The sequence below is a fragment of the Centroberyx affinis genome, unplaced genomic scaffold (genome assembly GCF_046629955.1).
Source record: "Centroberyx affinis isolate AG114_WGS23_722 - 3 ecotype Tasmania unplaced genomic scaffold, CSIRO-AGI_Caff_v1 ptg000205l_1, whole genome shotgun sequence".
In the NCBI taxonomy this organism is placed as follows: domain Eukaryota; kingdom Metazoa; phylum Chordata; class Actinopteri; order Beryciformes; family Berycidae; genus Centroberyx; species Centroberyx affinis.
This window is the reverse complement of record NW_027278897.1, coordinates 383,503-400,642: the sequence shown is the minus strand read 5'-3', so window position 1 is coordinate 400,642 and position 17,140 is coordinate 383,503. Positions and strand designations below refer to the sequence as shown.

The following is a 17,140-nucleotide window of genomic DNA, read 5'->3' as shown; positions in this document are numbered from 1 at the left end:
ATTTTTAATTTCATTGTGACTTTAAGAAACAATCATTCAAACTGTCTCCTACACTAAAAAAAGCGCAATTCCCTCGCTCCCTCCTCACAACCCATTAGTCGCCCAAGTGTGAAAAATCCCTACAGTCCTCTGAGCCTATTCCACATTTTTAAGTGAATCCCACATTTATGGCTCAGTCGTATCTCTCATAAGTGAGATCAGTCTGTGCATTTGTGTGCTGTCCTACAATAGAAAGCACTACAATGTGTTCAGCGAGGACAGGGGCAGTTTGGTGTAACCCGATAGAAGCAGAGTGTTTCGTACAGACAGGGACTTTGTGTAGAGGGGAGAGGGGAATCCAGTTCTTGTCTAACCTGTTGCTATGCCATCAAATAGCGACAGGACACGAATGGGCTTCCTCTTCTCCGCCATGACTGGGGCGTATAGCTTTGGTGGTTCCTGAAAAACGACACCGAGCGAGGGGGGGAAAAAAACATCAGACACACACATGAAAAGACTTCTTCTTCTTCTTCTTCTTCTTCTTCTTCTTCTGTGTGAGGCCGGTGTTGGGATTTTAGCCCTAAAGGTGCATTACTCACAAAATCCTGGTCGTGATTGTTAGCAAAGAAGTGCTGGAGGCGGCAGGGCCAGTCGGTGCGGCGCTCCAACAGGCCAAACACGCCCTTCTGGCTGCACATGTAGCAGTTCCAGGGGTCTTCTTTAATAGCCGCATGGGCCGCTCCGGGCCCCACGAGGAGGTCAACACACTCCACACAGAAACACCTGGACACAGATGGAGCAGGCTTATTATGTAATACACTTAGCTGGATGGCTGGATAGATAGATAGATAGACAGATAGATAGATAGACAGATAGATAGATAGATAGATAGATAGATAGATAGATAGATAGATAGATAGATAGATAGATGTGTAAGTACTAGGTAGGTTAAAAAACAGATACATAGACAGACAGACAGACAGACAGACAGACAGATAGATAGATAGATGTGTAAGTACTAGGTAGGTTAACAAACAGATACATAGACAGACAGACAAACAGACAGATAGATAGATAGATAGATAGATAGATAGATAGATAGAAAGAAAGATAGATAGATAGATAGATAGATAGATAGATAGATAGATAGATAGATAGATAGATAGATAGATGTGTAAGTAGGTAGGTTAAAAAACAGATACATAGACAGACAGATAGATAGATCGATAGATAGATAGATAGATAGATAGATAGATAGATGTGTAAGTAGGTAGGTTAAAAAACAGATACATAGACAGACAGACAGACAGACAGACAGACGGATAGATAGAAAGATAGATAGATAGATAGATAGATAGATAGATAGATAGATAGATAGATAGATAGATAGATCCAACAGGCAGCTGTTCAACTGTTTGGCCTTTTTTTTCCATGCTGTTTCTGTTGATGGGATCATTTCACCAGGATACATCTGATCAAGTTTATGTTTAGATAATGTCTTGGCTTGTTAGCTAGCTAATAAAGCCAAAAACCAACTGTTTGTTTAACTGAGCTTCTCAAGCTACAATTTGTAGCGCTTTGGAGCAGAAACTAGAACCAGACCGGCAAGGGCTAAAGTTTTCCCCCGTCACAGTAACCTAGATTTGTATACAAATCGACCTTACAGGACTATTCACTTTTACTTATTACATTATTGAACTGACCTACACACACATTACAATCTTTTTTCAGGTCTCTCTCTCTCTCTCTTTTGAGCCACAGCTAATTCTCCATTGGACCTCCATGATGGCGCCAGACATGGTTGCTAGGAAATATGTGACGTAACTACAAAAAACTCTATTGTATATTTCTACATATGTGTAATGTTCTGTAAATAGAAATGTTTACATACATTGTATAGTTTCCACTGATCACATGCCATGGCACTGCCTACCACTGTATACACATATTGCTCCTCCATACACATAACTGCCTTAAAGTAAAACTACTGCAATAACACAGATTGTGATGATTTACATTTACATGTAGCTGTTGATGGACACACACTGGCTGTTTTGGTCTGTCTAATCACTTCAGGTCAGCCTGCCGCCCCTGATAACACAGTAGAACACAGTAGAAACCTCACCGGCAGCAGTTGTTGTTTCCGCACATGAGGACCTCCCGCCCCCCACAGCAGATCGTGCAGTATGATTGGTAGCCGTCATCGTCATACTGATAAGCACATTCTAGGAAACAGTTCTGGAAAAAGGTGGCAAAATAACAAGAAATAAGTAGTGCAGCATATTAATTTTATGAGATCACATCTGCTGGTACTTGAAATGTGTTCACTTTATTATCAGCTTTGAAAGGAGCGGTGTTTTTTACGACACAGTAGTTAGAGTTAAAGTCCTTGACTCTATACTCTTTAATGACCTCTATCACAGCTTACCTTACAACTTTGGCACATTCCTCCAGCGAACAGCGGGTGCTCAAGGGAAACATTCAGACTTCCACAGGAGATACAGATGTCTGTAAAAAGAAACGCGGCATGTCAGTATTTAACAAACCCAAAGCACACACTCTCACGGAGGCCTCAGAGGTGTGAACACTCTGCCGCCATGCTCTGAACTTCACACTTCAATGAAATTATTTGAACAGCTGTGACGCTAGAGTCTAGATCTCATAAGCTTAGCCAATATGTTTGGACAGAACACACAAGAGAGCCAGGATGGCAACGGAAATCACGGAAATGTTATTTCTTCTTCTTTACTCTTTTATCATTTTATTAACACAGCCACGTATCCGCTGTTTTGCTCATCACCATCAAGGGTAAGTGTAATCTACCCATCTAGGTGTTTATCCCCGGAGAGGCCCCCTGGCGCTGCTGGGAGCTAGAGCACACAGAGGGCACATCACTTACCCTCTATGCTGCGGCACTTCTGCCTCACTTCACAAACCAGCCGCTCTGAAAATACAACACAAAAACCTAATGAGAAATGGAGGTTAACACTTGCAATTATTCTTCTACTCTCAACAATCCATTTGTGAGGTCAACAGCTTGTAATTAGTCTCCTCTCAACCATCCATTCAGCTTTAACATATTGATTTAAGGTATTCTAAACCAACAGATCATACTGATAGTATACCTAATACATCTAGACACAGCAACACAACAATTAATGACCCAGTGCTTGGCTGAGCAAATTTCTAAGCCTTCCCATCAATAAGAGAATTAAAGGGGAACACCATTCAATTTCAGAATTCCTGTATTCCTTATTGCTGTGGTCTAGGACAGTCAGTCATCTGTAAACATGAACAACTCTCCCGATGGCAAACCAGAGAACTAAGATGCTAAACTTGTGATGTTATCAGGTACAGAGTGTGAGGCTGCTCCATTGACAATTAATTAGAAAATATGCTAAATGTGACTGGGGGAGCACTTATGGAGATTTGCTAGGAATAAAGGTATATTTTCCAGTTCAGAATCAACAGTAATATTAATAATAAAAACACAAACAAACTCCCATTCACTGTCTACGGAGCAGCTCCAGACTTTATACCTGATGACGTCACATAATTGGTTGGTGCTCCCTTTTATATCTGCCACACTAATGGACCTCTTGTCCATTTGCTGCCTCTCCGGCCACTTACTCTGAAATACAGCTCAGTTGAGTCCTCCCCAAGGGAAGCGATATAGGGTTCATGACTCTTGTTTAACCCAATAAATGAGGCACCTTACCTCTTGTCCTTTCGTCAATGATGTCCTTGACCTTGGGCTTCTCTGCTGTGCTTTTGCGAGGCTTTTTGGCTGGAGGGGGTGTGTAGGCTGCTGCCTCTGGCTCCACCCACATCTCAGGGTAAACCTCTTTATATGGGTTACGCTCCTCTGGGGTGCACAGCACATCAGACAATTAATATTGCGGGTAACATTTTGAATTATTCAATCAACTGCTTAATTAGTCATGAAAAATTGCTCCTTCTTCCTGGGTGTTTTCCTCTAATCATTCTGAGTGCAATTTAAAGCTAAAGTGGTCCATTAGCAGCATTTAGCTGCAACAAAGTATAAGGGAGGTGATACACAAGGGACTTTGGGCAATGTAGATTGGCAGCACTCCTAGCTATTGGCAAGAAAGTGAGACACAAGATCAGAAATTGAAGCTTCAAGGCTTCATCTGGATTTCCTCTTACCCTCTGGTGGCTCTAAGCCCTTGGGTCCAGTGGGTTGAAATCCTGTCATAGCCCACTCAATCATCTGCTTGTTCTGCATGTCCACTGACTTGGAAGTGTCTGTCTCATCACTGTCAGGACAGGCCATGAAGGCTTTGCCTGCCCGGCTGCTAGCCACCTATGAACACATATATCAAGATTTAATTTCCAAAATATTAGGTATCCATTTTGGAAGAACATCATGTGTAGGTCTATCATGTCTCTAAATAGGGTCCAGTGTGATCCAGTGTTGTCATTTTGTCAACCGGGGATGTAAGCTACCGATTATCCTTCAAAAAGTACCATCATTTGTGCTATCAATCAATTCCTAAGAGTAGTTCTCACTTACTCACTCAAATAGCGGACATTTCCTTTTGAAATTGAACTTTTCCTATCCAGCCTCTGTTAATTACAGTAATTGCAGGAGCGTTCATACCATTTTTATCCCTCTCCACAAGGATATCATACACTTTTAATGATAGTGTATGATAGTGTATGAACAATCATCTTTGCCTAAGGATGACATCCTTGAAGGAACAAAAACAATTATGCGGTGCTGCGGACCAATAGTCCTGAAGTCAGTTAACTAATGAACTACATTAGCAACTGTATCTATTAAATGTGCTATTATAAAGAATCTCTTTCATTCTATAATTTCTGAAGCCAATAAACTCAGTCTAATAGGCCATTATGCATGACTAGATGGGGTGTAGAAAACAGTAATGCTAATTGAAAAGAACAGTTTGAAAACCACTGTAATCTTATGCTCACCTGCAGCACTTCATAGATGGCTTTCTTGTACATGGGCTGCTTATTATAGGTTGGTTGGTGAAAGGCATTGTTGAAAGAACTTAAAGGCATGAGTTTCTCTACACAGACCTGGGTGAAGATACACAGAAAATACAATTATTGTTCACTGCTGGGGCACTGGCATTAAAAGATGAAAAAAGAAATCATGTTACTGTTGTCAGGTGAAAAGCTTATAACTCCAGTGATTGGTGATTTTCATGTTTTTACTTGAACTGAACAATTACATGGTCTTCTAAAGGTTGAGAAAATACTATAAAAATGTTAATTATGTATTGCAACCAAATGTATGTATCAATATAAAATCAAGGCTGTTTTGCTTAATTCCTGATACAACATTTCCACCTGACAGGAGTATTAAATATTGCTTCTTAGGACTCACCACTGAGAATTTTCCATCCCCAAACCACATGACCCATCTGGTCCCCTCGGCGGCTCTGCTCCGTCCCGTCATCCACCAGGACACGATGCGGCCCGGCCACCAGGAGAACCCTCTCAGCTTCCCCCAAACCAGCTCCCCGATGCCAAAACCACGACCATCCTACAGCCAAATAAAAGCAACATTGAGATCAATATGATTCACCTAATATCCACTTCTGGACTTCTGTCTGTCTCCACTTCTGGACTTCTCTCTGACTCAGTATCTTTATTTGGGATGGTAGGCCTTAGATAATGAAAAGAAAAAGCATAAATAATGCATATATAGATAAATGTGGCTGTGTCTAAATTGGTAGCTCTCTTACCCCCGATTCAAATTGTATTGCACTTGATTTTGAGAGTTTTATGTTTCTATTTTTGTAAGTTATTTTCTTTATTGTATTATCTGTAACTTTATGTATATTTAATTGCTGCAGTCTTGGCCAGGTCTCTGTTGCAAAAGAGATTTTTAATCTCAATGAGACTCTACCTGGTTAAATAACGGTTAAAAAAAGAAATGCCAAAAATATGCATAAATAAATGCACAAATAAATAAATATATTAATAAGTAAATGCACAAATCAATGCATAAACAAAATAATAAACAAGCAACTAACTAACTAAACAACTAACTGAATAAACAAATTAATAGATGAATACTTTGACTTAGAGCTGACAATTCCACCACAGAAGAATAACTTCCCAAAACAAAGAATGGCTGGTTTACTTGACACGGATTAACCCTGGCCTTAGACTAAATCCCTTTTCCAATAGAGATGTCTGTTAAAAAATCCTGTTAGTCCACAGCCGGGCTTAATCGATGTCTCTGCCTCCAGCTCGATATCTCCTTGACCCCTCCGCCCGTGTTGATTTTACCTCGTACTCGGGCTCAGTGTCTGCAGACTTGGGGGACGTCTTGTCTCCGCCTCCGATGGCCACGGGCTCGGGGGTCGTGGCCACGGTGGGGGAGGCGGGGTCGGTGGGCTGCTGCTGCTGCTGCTGCTGTTGCGGCTGTTGCTGCGGCTGCTGATGCTGCTGCTGCTGCTGTTGTTGCTGTGGCGGCGATGGTTGTGATTGTTGCTGATGCTGTGGCTGGGACTGAGGCTGAGAGAGCGACTGTGGCGGAGGCTGCTGCTGCTTCGAGGGCAGCGGGTGCTTGATTACTGACACCTCTTCTTTCTGGGTCTCTGTCTCCATCTCCTCGTTGTCCTCCATTTCATTCATCGCTGACACCAGTTTGGCCTTTTTCTCTGCCTGAAACACAACCCGAACACAGCAGAGATGTCAGCGGTGGTGCGGAAACTGTACAGACAGTAAAAGGAAACATTGTATTGTGGACAGGCTCGGGCAAGGAGAGGTATACCTTGTGTTTCTTCCAGTCAAATAATGAAATAAATAACATAAATACCAAAGAGGGGAAAGAAGAAAACAGATGCAACCTATATATACCTCAGTTCATTTCACTTTCATCTTCAGAACTGAGAACTGAGCTTTCAGAGCAGACACACACCATCGACTTCAAAGTTATTTGTTTATGATATAGAAGTAACAGAATACACAGTAGCATTTTTTTGTCTTTATGCCTTTTTTACAGGTGAATTGCAGGTGAACTGCAGACTCTAAACCATGATCTCAAGTTAAATAAGTGAGAGTAGAGGTACCGAAACTATATAATGGCATGGCGTCTAAATTGTGAGATATCTAAAGCCTGAGTAAACCTTCCTTTATCTCTGACTGAGACCTTATCCTCAACAGCAGTGTGTACAGTAACTCTGTAGACACAGACAGAGGTGTGGCTAAGTGGAGGGAAACTGCAAAAGAACAGTGTAGAAACTCTAATTTACATTTTTAATAGCCTGTCATGGTGTTAGTCAAGTCCACTTTTATATATTTGGCAGTCGGCACTGTCAACAGACTGTAAAATAATAAGAATGAATTGCATTTCAATGCAAAAAGAGACTAATGGCATTACTAGCCAGTTACTAGCTGTACAAATACCTGGATGGCCTATGTGTAATTGTACTATAGAAGGTATACAGTAGAAAGGTATGTAATTTAGATTGTGGGGCCTCTGTAGCCTGAGTAAACATTCCTTTATCTCTGTCTGTCAGGTCTATTCATCAATAGCAGTGTGTACAGTAAGTCTACAGACAGACAAGGAGAGGTGGGGCTAAGCAGAAAAACATGCTAGCTGGGTACAAACTTGTCCCTCACTTGTAAAATCACATCCAAATGACAGATTTTTCAGCCAGTGAACCAAATATATGTTGCCTGCCATGATGCTGACTTCTTGAAGAATTAGTAACTTTGTAATACTAACAGGTATAAACAGAGACTGATAGCATCACTAGTGATTTAGCTGTACCACACAAGTTCCCAAACGGCGCACGTGTGTCTCGACTGTATAAAAATCTAGATTGTGGAACTTTTAAAGTCTGTGCAAACATTTCTTTATCTCCGGCTATAAGGCCTATTCATCAATAGCAGTATGTACAGTAACTCTACAGAAAAGGAGAGGTGGGGCTGAGCATAAAAAAAAACATGCTAGTTGGGTGCACACTTGTCCCTCACTTGCAAAATCCCATTCAAACGACAGATTTCAGTAAGTGGACCAAACTTAATCATCTGTTTGGCCTATCATGATGTTAGCCATGCAGACTTTTGAAAGAATTAGTAACTTTGTAATAGAAACAGGTATAAACAGAGGCTGAAGCAGAGTGATTTAGCTGTAAGATGCAAGTAAACGGATGCCGCAAGTGCATGCATACTGTACATAAGTATAAAATCTAGATTGTGGGACTTTTAAAGTCTGTGTAAACATTTCTTCATCTCTGACTGTCAGGTCTATTCATCATCAGTGTGTACAGCAACTATAAAGACAGACAAGGAGAGGTTGGTCTAAGCAGAACAACATGCTAGCTGGGTACAAACTTGTCCCTCACTTGTAAAACTCCCATCCAAATGAGAGATTTATAAGCCAGTGCACCAAATGCAATCATCTATCTTGCCTGCCATGATGTTAACCACACTGACTTTTTGAAGAATATGTAACACAAACAGGTATAAACAGAGACCGATAGCATCACTAGAGATTTAGCTGTACCACACAAGTACCCAAATGACTTCACGTGCATCTCTACTGTATAAAAATCTAGATTGTGGAACTTTTAAAGCTGTGTAAACATTTCTTTATCTCTCACTGTAAGGCCTATTCATCAATAGCAGTGTGTACAGTAACTCTATAGTGTCCAGGGCTTCACTGGAGAGTTCACTGGGTTTGTGGTACCTGACACTGAACCGCTAGGTCGATCAGAGAGGACAAGACCCAGCCGGGACTTAAGCCTCTCACAGTAAATCCCCAACAGCTGCACTCATTCTGATGTCTCTCTCTCTCTCTCTCTCTCTAAATACACACACATGAAGACTCACATGCATGCACACACTAACTTTCTTCTTCCTCTCTCTCACTCTCTAAAATACACATGGACACACACACACACACACACACACACACACGCACACACACACACAATATATACCCACAGTCACATATGTAAACACATGCTACTCATACTATAGGCTACACGTGAAAGCTGTGCACAGCTGTGCTTACTTTCCTGAAATCTTTCTCAGGTTCTCAGGTCTCACACATACTGTAAATGTCCAGTGTGGGGAGAGGCAAAAGCAGATGAGGAGAAAGAGCGGGAGGGAGGGAGAGAGGGAGGAGAGAGAGAGAGAGAGAGAGAGAGAGAGAGAGAGAGAGAGAGAGAGAGAGAGAGAGAGAGAGAGAGCCGGGGTATAGTACAATCCTTCGGCCTCTCTCCCAGTGTGTCTCGTAAACAATAGGGCCTTTAAGGGGAGGTGGTGCTAGACAGCGTGGGGAGGGGTTACGGCGCAGAGTAGAAACATGTGCTCTTCAATCAAGAGGCTCTGCTGTGGTTTATAAATATCTGTACTGTAGAGCTGGATGGATGGTTCAAAGCCCTGGGCCATATGTGTTAGGCCTCTTGGCTCCAGCACAAGCACACTGGAGTCAGTGTTAGACAGCATGCTTGGATGTGTGGTTCCAGATGGTAAACTGCAAAAACTAACAAATGTCAATTAAACTGGTAAATTCGTTACGTGTATTGGAGAAACAACCTAGCACTTCTGCAAGTCAGAACAGCAGCCATTGGTAGAGATGGGAAGAAATGGACCGACTGACAGTGATTGCAAGAAAGGTTTTAGGAATTTAATCCAGAAAGATGTAATTCATCTGTGGTGTCCAGCGGTTATAGGTATATTGGGAGAATTGTAAATGGCAATAAAGTAGCTAAGCTATTGCTACAGTGTCCATTTTGGTGTGTTTAGGGTAAGACTGTCTCCAGGGTGCAGCCTGTGGTTACTTTTGCTCTGAGCCAATGGGAAAGTGACTCTGAAAACGCCGGTGGGGGGAGGAGAGAGAGTACAGTGGCTATAAGAACCAGATATTTGTCTCTGGCCTTTTTCCCAGTTGTAAATGCCCCCTTTCGGGGGCCTCACAGTGTGTGTGCAGCTACACCAGCAAGACAGGCTCTCCGGGTCTAAAGGGGAAAATAGGAAAGGAGGTACTGGAGACACAATGCGGTCTTTATCATTTACGCACGCCTGCCCGTCACTGACAACTTCAGAAATACCAGCACTTATATCCCCTGTCACGCCATGTCAAAGACAAATACCAAAAATTACACCACACATACATATGTACATGCAGGAGGGCACCATGTTTAAACAACAATATAACTCCACATTTAAAATATCTACACTTTTTTTCCTTGGGCAAACTATGTAAAATATGAATACAATGGAAAACTGAAACTGAGTTACTGTAATCAAAAATTACAGTAATCATGGGTTTTGTTGTGGATAGTAGAAGAGTGAAAACACAAGCCCTTTAGGCCGCTGGCAGAGTGCAGAGACATGTTGGGTGCACAATAAGGGATAATCTGACTTAGAGGTCTGTACAGCATGATACCCTGAGGGCTCAAGGGGTGACGGAGTGCATTGGGAGGTAGAAAAAAAGAGAGAAGATACTGGTCTCTGGGGTGTGTGCATTTCAACACAGCTATTTTTGTTTGTATCAGAAGTTGTGAAGAAGACACATTAGTTTCCAATCTGAGCTATTCTTAGACATAACCATCGTCTTTGTTCATAATGTGAACAAAAATGTCACATTAGTTGGTTAGCCTCAGTTATTTTCAAGACAAAAACTGGTTATTTGTAGTCATTGTCTTTAGGCATATTCTCAGTTTTTTTAAAGAGCCACCGCTGTAGTTCCTGAGATGAAACACTGCAAAACTGATTCAAAGCCCCTATGCAACTGACCTGAAAACTCACATTGCTACAAGTTAAAGTTGCGTCTTTGTAGCATTTAGTACAGGGACAAAGACAGCAAGCTTCAAACAAAGAAAATATTAGAAAAAAATAATATGTTTAAAGTATCAGGAAAGATGACATAATCAAAACAAACAAGCATTTTGCAAAATTTGATTAAAGGGAAAAGTTAGATGAAATAAACTGTCATTGAACATTACTTCCTCACACAACATGACAGCTAGCCTTTGAAGCAACACAAAAGAGATTGACCTTTGAATACAGTATTCTTTCATGCGCAACAGGCAAGAGAGACACAGCGGGGGCTGTTTTGTGTAATTGTTTGATGGATTATACAGTGAGATATGCCTTCAGCGCTCTCACTTTAAAGAATTAGGCTTATCTGTTGAACAGAACTGCAGACAAATAAAAACTTCCTCAAGTTATGACAGGTGTAGTTAACACCATGGACGACTCATCAGATCATGAACGTGAACGCTGCAAACGCCGATCATGACTCTTGGAAGGGCTGCTTCCAAGTGGAAATATTGTCAAAATTTTCCTGAAGTGGCACATTACTGTTCTGTTGTGCAGCAATGTGGCTACTGCATTCATTAGCCTGATTTTAGCACAGATCTCTACAAAGCCTGTGTATTTCATTAGTGGCCTTGGGGGGTCACACCAAAAGAGGCCATCTGGTTCTCATTGTATTACGTCCTTTTAAGAGATAATTAGGAATATTACAGGGTCAGCCATGAATACATAAACATAATTCCCCATGAATCCACAAGTGGAGTTGTTAAAAAAGCTCCCTCAGGAGTCTGCTTGTATGACTCCAAAAGCCTTTAAAATGCTCTCAAGTAATCAAATTAGAGTGCTTATAGTAAATCTAATGTCAACTTTTAAGTAAAAAAACACTGCATTCACATTTCAAAGAGAACAAAGTACATGATTTGGGTAGGAAAACGGTGCAGGGGTTTCAGGCCTACAAGTGAACTTTCTCCCAGTTTTCTAATCAATACTTCAGATAAAACCCATGTCAGTACAAGTTTAAAGATAAAAAGCATTTTCTGTGCAAAACACACATTATAAACTATATCAGAACATAAAGGCTATCACATCATATAAATCAGTTATATAGGCTTGTTATTTCAAAAACAAATTTGTTATGTAAGGTGCAATCACGGTGGCTCTATAAAAAAAATATATTTGTGGGTAAATATATTTGGTCTAAAAAGAGATACCACACTGATATTTCTAGGCACTGCTATGAAACAAGAAATAGCTTCTGCACATTCACCCCATGGGATCATGTCGTTCCTCAAAAAACTTTTTTCATGCGAGCAACTTTTTCTCTACACATCTGCAAATGCCTGCTCACTCTTCCTTTTTAAAGAGATGGTTTCCCTTTAAGCTGTGCAGAGCAGATGGTCCATAACAACTCTCGTGGAAATACCTGAAGTCAGCATATTCCCCTCGCTGTAAGCAGGCTAATCACACATGCACACTATCCACTGTGTTATCAAACAAACAATGCAGTGCACATACCCATACACGCCAGCGCGCGACACTTATATTCCAGTGTGGGGCTTGAATTTTTTTACCCCCACTCTAGGGGTAGAAGAGATCGCTTAAAAAAAGAAAGCATGAACATTTCTTTGTCTGGGAATTCAGGGTCAGGTGATTGCCGACAGGAATTCTGGTTGGCTAGAGAGGACTTGCAAAATGTTGGCAGCAAGCCAAGAGGCTGTCTTGCAAGCAGGGCTGGAAATTTGCTGCAAACCTCATCTTCACCCTCATATCCATAGCACAGAGTTCATTTCCATAGCTGGGGGAGGGGTCAGGAAAAGAATGGGGGTGGGAGTGAGAGACGGAGAAGTCTTCTGTAACACAAGGCACATAAAAAAGAGTGATCCCATTCCCGGAGAAAGTGCAAGACAGCAGGGTTTCATTCCTCCTTAAACTAACCCTTTCAGCCACCACGTCCTCCCAGAGCGACCGCTCCAGCAACATGCTCCAGCAAAATGCTCTGCGGCAACAACAGGACCAGAACAACTTCAGGCTACACCTTATAAGTCCACAGGAAGGGGCTGTGATGCCAAAACAAATCAATCTTTGTCCATATTAGATGAAAGCGTGTAATGGGCCAAACAACAAAAAAGGAAAAAAAAAACAGGCACACACAGAATTTGCATCTTGCAAATCCCCTTAAATCTTAGGCTTGTAGAGCCCTCGAAGAAAATCCACCTCTATTTGGAAAACGTGAACTGCCTACTTCCCCAGTATTTTACGACATTTCACTTGTGAGACCCCAGCATGTCCTGCTAATTTGGCAATATTTCCTCCCTCCAGACATTTTTATGGCTGCTCCCCAAGCCCTTTCCAGTGGAGAGCTGAGGGGGTGGGGAAGCAAAAGAAATGGAAGGCCCCATCATGTTACTATGGAGACACCTCATTATGTAACAGTCAAAGTCGCACTCCATCACATTACTACCAGGAGTAACATCTAACATGACTAAGTAGCGAGGAACGCGGGAAATGGCACATTTACAAGGATTTACATCATGTTGTTTGGAGAACAGTTATTAATGGTGTGAAATGAAATCAGTGCTTGGATAGGCTGCCACATTTGAGACGCAGGGTTGTGTGTTCACTCTGGAAGCAACCAAAGCTGTACACTTATGCACAACACATTTTACAACCAGTTTTTTTTTTACACATGAGTATAAAACCATTTTGCAAACCTAGCAGCCAGAATGATACAAATCTAAAATTACAGCGGCATTTTCATCCGGAAAGCACAAATCAAGTCAAGGCACCCACTCGATGTTATGACGCTGCAGTGATTTTTCCGTTGCCGCGACAACAGACAAAACAAAGCCAGGAAACGTGTCAACCAATTGAATCAAGGGCCTTGCAAATCCACTGAAATAAATGGTACCTTCATGAGATATCAAATGACCCATCAAATACACTTGGCCATGAACACACCACGAGTCCTAGTCTTAACCCCGGCAGCTCTAGTCCGAGACCGGCCAGCCTGTCAGTCAGCAGTGACACGGCGTCCAGCCTCCTGAGACAGTGGCTGGGGCAGAGCTGGGGTACTCACCTCCATCTTCCACTTGGCCAGCCACTCCTCTCTGGTCCGCTTGCTAATGTAATAAGGGTCACCAGCCTGGAAGGTTACTCTGGGCATGGGCCTCTGACGAAGGCTGATCTCCCAACCAACTCCCCTTCGCAGCCTGCCTCGACCTCCCTGTTTAAAGTGTTAAAAAAAAAAAAAAAAGTTAGCTACCAATTTTTGATTCTTCCTCCTAAGCATTTGAGAGATTGTCAGGTGAGGAAGCATCAATTTTCAATTTTTGTCGACTCTGTCTAGAGCCACTGAGACAGACTCTAGCTAACGAGTCAGTAATTTGGTCTTAGAGGTTGAAGAGATGGGGGTGTCTAACCTGTAAAGAGATGACTCACATGTTGATCTGCTGCATGCTGCTGTCTGCTTGTGATTGGTCAAGCAGCGAGAAGTGATGGCACAGTGTCTGTTCACAGCACCCTGGCAACAGACTTAATCTCAAGGTCGCCAGCGCCTGCTAATACGAGAACCTCCCAAGTGTATTTGATATTTCAAATCTATACGCCATTAGGTACCATTTCTTTCACGAGTCCAAAGCCAAGTCACACAATAGGTTGGAGAACTACTCAGTTCTTCTGGACCTTGAAGAAGTGTGAGCATGCCAAATTTCCACTTCGGCGTCTACTGTAGTCCTGGCGTAGATATATCTCCACTATGACAAGCTTTCACCATACATTTATTTGCAGAGTGCGCTGCTAGGCTTTCTCTTTTAAGAGCTTAAAAATATACAGAAATAAGTATAAGTACCCCAGGTAAAGTTGCACCAAACAAGTTCACTTGTTTGTACCCCCATCACCAAACATGCAAGGTGTCAGTAAAGACTCAGTAAGTAGACAGAAGAAACCATCAGAAGGTAACTGCTGTAACAACACTAGCTGGGTTGACACTTGCCCTGTGGATGGTTTGCTCTGAGACAACGTACTAGTGTGATGGAGTCGGAGAAGTCAGTTATCTTCACGTCTCTGTTAGAAATACTGTCCTTTATCAAGTCGAGAATGTGCTTTTGATTTAGTTCAATCGGTAGCGCGGCCATCTATCATGCCGGCAAGCGTAGGGTTCGCGGTCGGAGACAGGAAAGGTAATTCATCCCATGAGGAAGCTATAGTCCTTGCCAGCTTGAGTGACACCTCTAAGACTCATATCAGCCAGGGAACAAAGACACAACAGAGCAGAAATCTTACCTCGGTCTTGACTGCATCGCCCCCGTCCTCCTCCTTGTGCTCCACATCTAGAGAGAAGACAGCGACACAATGGATGGCCTGAATCATTCATAGGAGACTGGAGAGGCAACAGGTCACACTAGTCTTTGCCACATCAATTACCCTTATATCAGTGCTAACCTGAAGCGGCCTCTCATTCATCAATAAACCATATGACACATCTATTATACAAAATGGTCAAGCTCTGCCTTCACACCATCCTTTTAGCTATCTGTTTGATTAAATTAGGGTCAAATAGGTAAATAAAATAAATAAAACTGCCCATGGGCTTCTAACGGGAGAAACTGGCGAGGGAAACTCCTTATGTATACTCAGAGTTCAAACTCCTCTTGATCATAGGGGATTTAGGATCACAGGAGCTCGCGCACTCAGGTGCCATATGAGGGTTTGATGCAACCCAGAAGGTTTGGAGTGGCTGCCCAGGTTATGATGAGTGTGGAGAGGGGCCAGGTTTACTTTGGCAAATGTCACACTTCTGACCTTATATCCCCCCTTCAGGAGAGCCGCAGCTGGATGCTATTAGCATGGCCCCTCCCACACCCCTGACACTGAGCAGTAAATGCAACAACATACTGCTTCACTTGTGTGACTTCGGGGGCTACATATAATCTACACGCCAATCTCCAAAGCCTCAACAGGATCAAGATATGAGCCTCTTCTTGATACAGTCTATTGAATCATGTAGGACTGATGTTGGACAATGGAGAGGCACAGTATTTTTCTCTGCTGCTGGCAATTGTAAATGATAGTGCCTGCAAAATATGTTGTGCCACTACTTAATTGTCTAACTTACAATGATCCTGAAATCTTGAATACTATCAACACCAAGCTTAGTTGCAGCGTTGTTGTTCTTGCATGCCCATTTAATATAGGTTCTAGATAATTTAATAAGCCACCTAAAAGGAAAAAAACAATTACTGCCCACACACTGCCCACATACTGTCTAGGCCCCTAAACGCTATATGCTTCACCTATCAGGAAGCTGCAAAACCTAAAGCTGGTGGTGCAGCAACTGCATACAAACCGTCAAAAATAGCACAGAAAATATTTCAGCCTCTACTGAAATGTGCACTGAAACCGCAGTCTAATAAAAAGTCTTTAACACAATAACTGTAAAGTTGGGATTTCCCATTAACTTGGCCATGATTTAAGATCCTGAGGTCTATAATAACAAGGGCATGTTATTCATTCTTAAACAGCATTGTTTTCCTGTGTTCAGCAGAGCAGAGAGAGGTTAGCCAGGGAGCATGGATACAACCCAACTGAAACACTAGGACGGCAGTCAGGATTCATGATTCATGAAAAGTTTTTCACCCACAGCAGCAGGAGGAAAATAGATAAGGAAGCCAAAATCAGCTCCATCACAGAAGCCGAACCAACACCTATGGTATTACTTTCACAGTGTTTAATTTGAATGTAAATAAGTGTTTCTAAAATTGCATGGACTCAGTGATATGACACCACTGGAGTATATACAAACCATTCAGGCAGCTGTGCCCTAAATTAGCATGATGGCACAGCCTGAGTAAACATGGCTATCTGCTGAGTTGTATCTCCAAACACTATTATAACACTTGAGTCCTAAGAGGCAAGGGACAACTTTTGATAGCATGTTTTCTGCACAGCCAACCCCGGGTTGTCACTGAAGCACCCTACACCCTGTCCAAACAATAGTCCGCTCTCTTAACAGCCTCTTCAAGTTTGTTCCATGTGTAGCCGAGCCCCCTCTTTCTCTCTCCCTCCTCTCTCTTTTTTCCATCCCTCTCTCCTGGTCTCCCCTTCCTCTTTGGGAATAAGTGACTACATAACAAATCGGTGAGGCGGTATGGACTGCCAAGGTCATTGGGTTTGTGAGGGGAGCTGGCTAACGTTGCCCACAGAGAGTATACCTTGCCAGTTTGAGTGTGTTCCAGCTCTCGTATTGCTAGTGCTCAGTTCCACTCCAGCCGGAGCTCAAATCCTTCCTGTGCCCTCCAGATGGATAGCAGAAACCCTGTTTAGCCAGCTATCGATCCGCCACCCCACCCCAACCCAACCCCCCCCCTTTACCCCCCAGTTCATCTCCTCT

General features: G+C 42.4%; 1 protein-coding gene across 1 annotated transcript in view; it reads right to left on the bottom strand.

The window, feature by feature from the left end:
• Positions 1–353: 353 nt before the first annotated feature.
• Positions 354–17,140, bottom strand: part of LOC139661320 (DNA (cytosine-5)-methyltransferase 3A-like) — a gene marked incomplete at its 3' end in the record, with an annotated part of 28,197 nt that continues 11,410 nt past the window's right edge. Inside the window, exons 5-16 of the mRNA XM_071539761.1 lie at positions 15,034–15,080; positions 13,829–13,975; positions 6,265–6,642; positions 5,354–5,512; positions 4,936–5,043; positions 4,147–4,303; positions 3,698–3,844; positions 2,879–2,923; positions 2,408–2,487; positions 2,105–2,217; positions 579–762; positions 354–438 (exon numbers count right to left, since the gene is read on the bottom strand). Of these exons, the coding sequence (XP_071395862.1) occupies positions 354–438; positions 579–762; positions 2,105–2,217; positions 2,408–2,487; positions 2,879–2,923; positions 3,698–3,844; positions 4,147–4,303; positions 4,936–5,043; positions 5,354–5,512; positions 6,265–6,642; positions 13,829–13,975; positions 15,034–15,080 (1,650 nt within the window). The remainder of the gene's footprint in view (positions 439–578; positions 763–2,104; positions 2,218–2,407; positions 2,488–2,878; positions 2,924–3,697; positions 3,845–4,146; positions 4,304–4,935; positions 5,044–5,353; positions 5,513–6,264; positions 6,643–13,828; positions 13,976–15,033; positions 15,081–17,140) is intronic.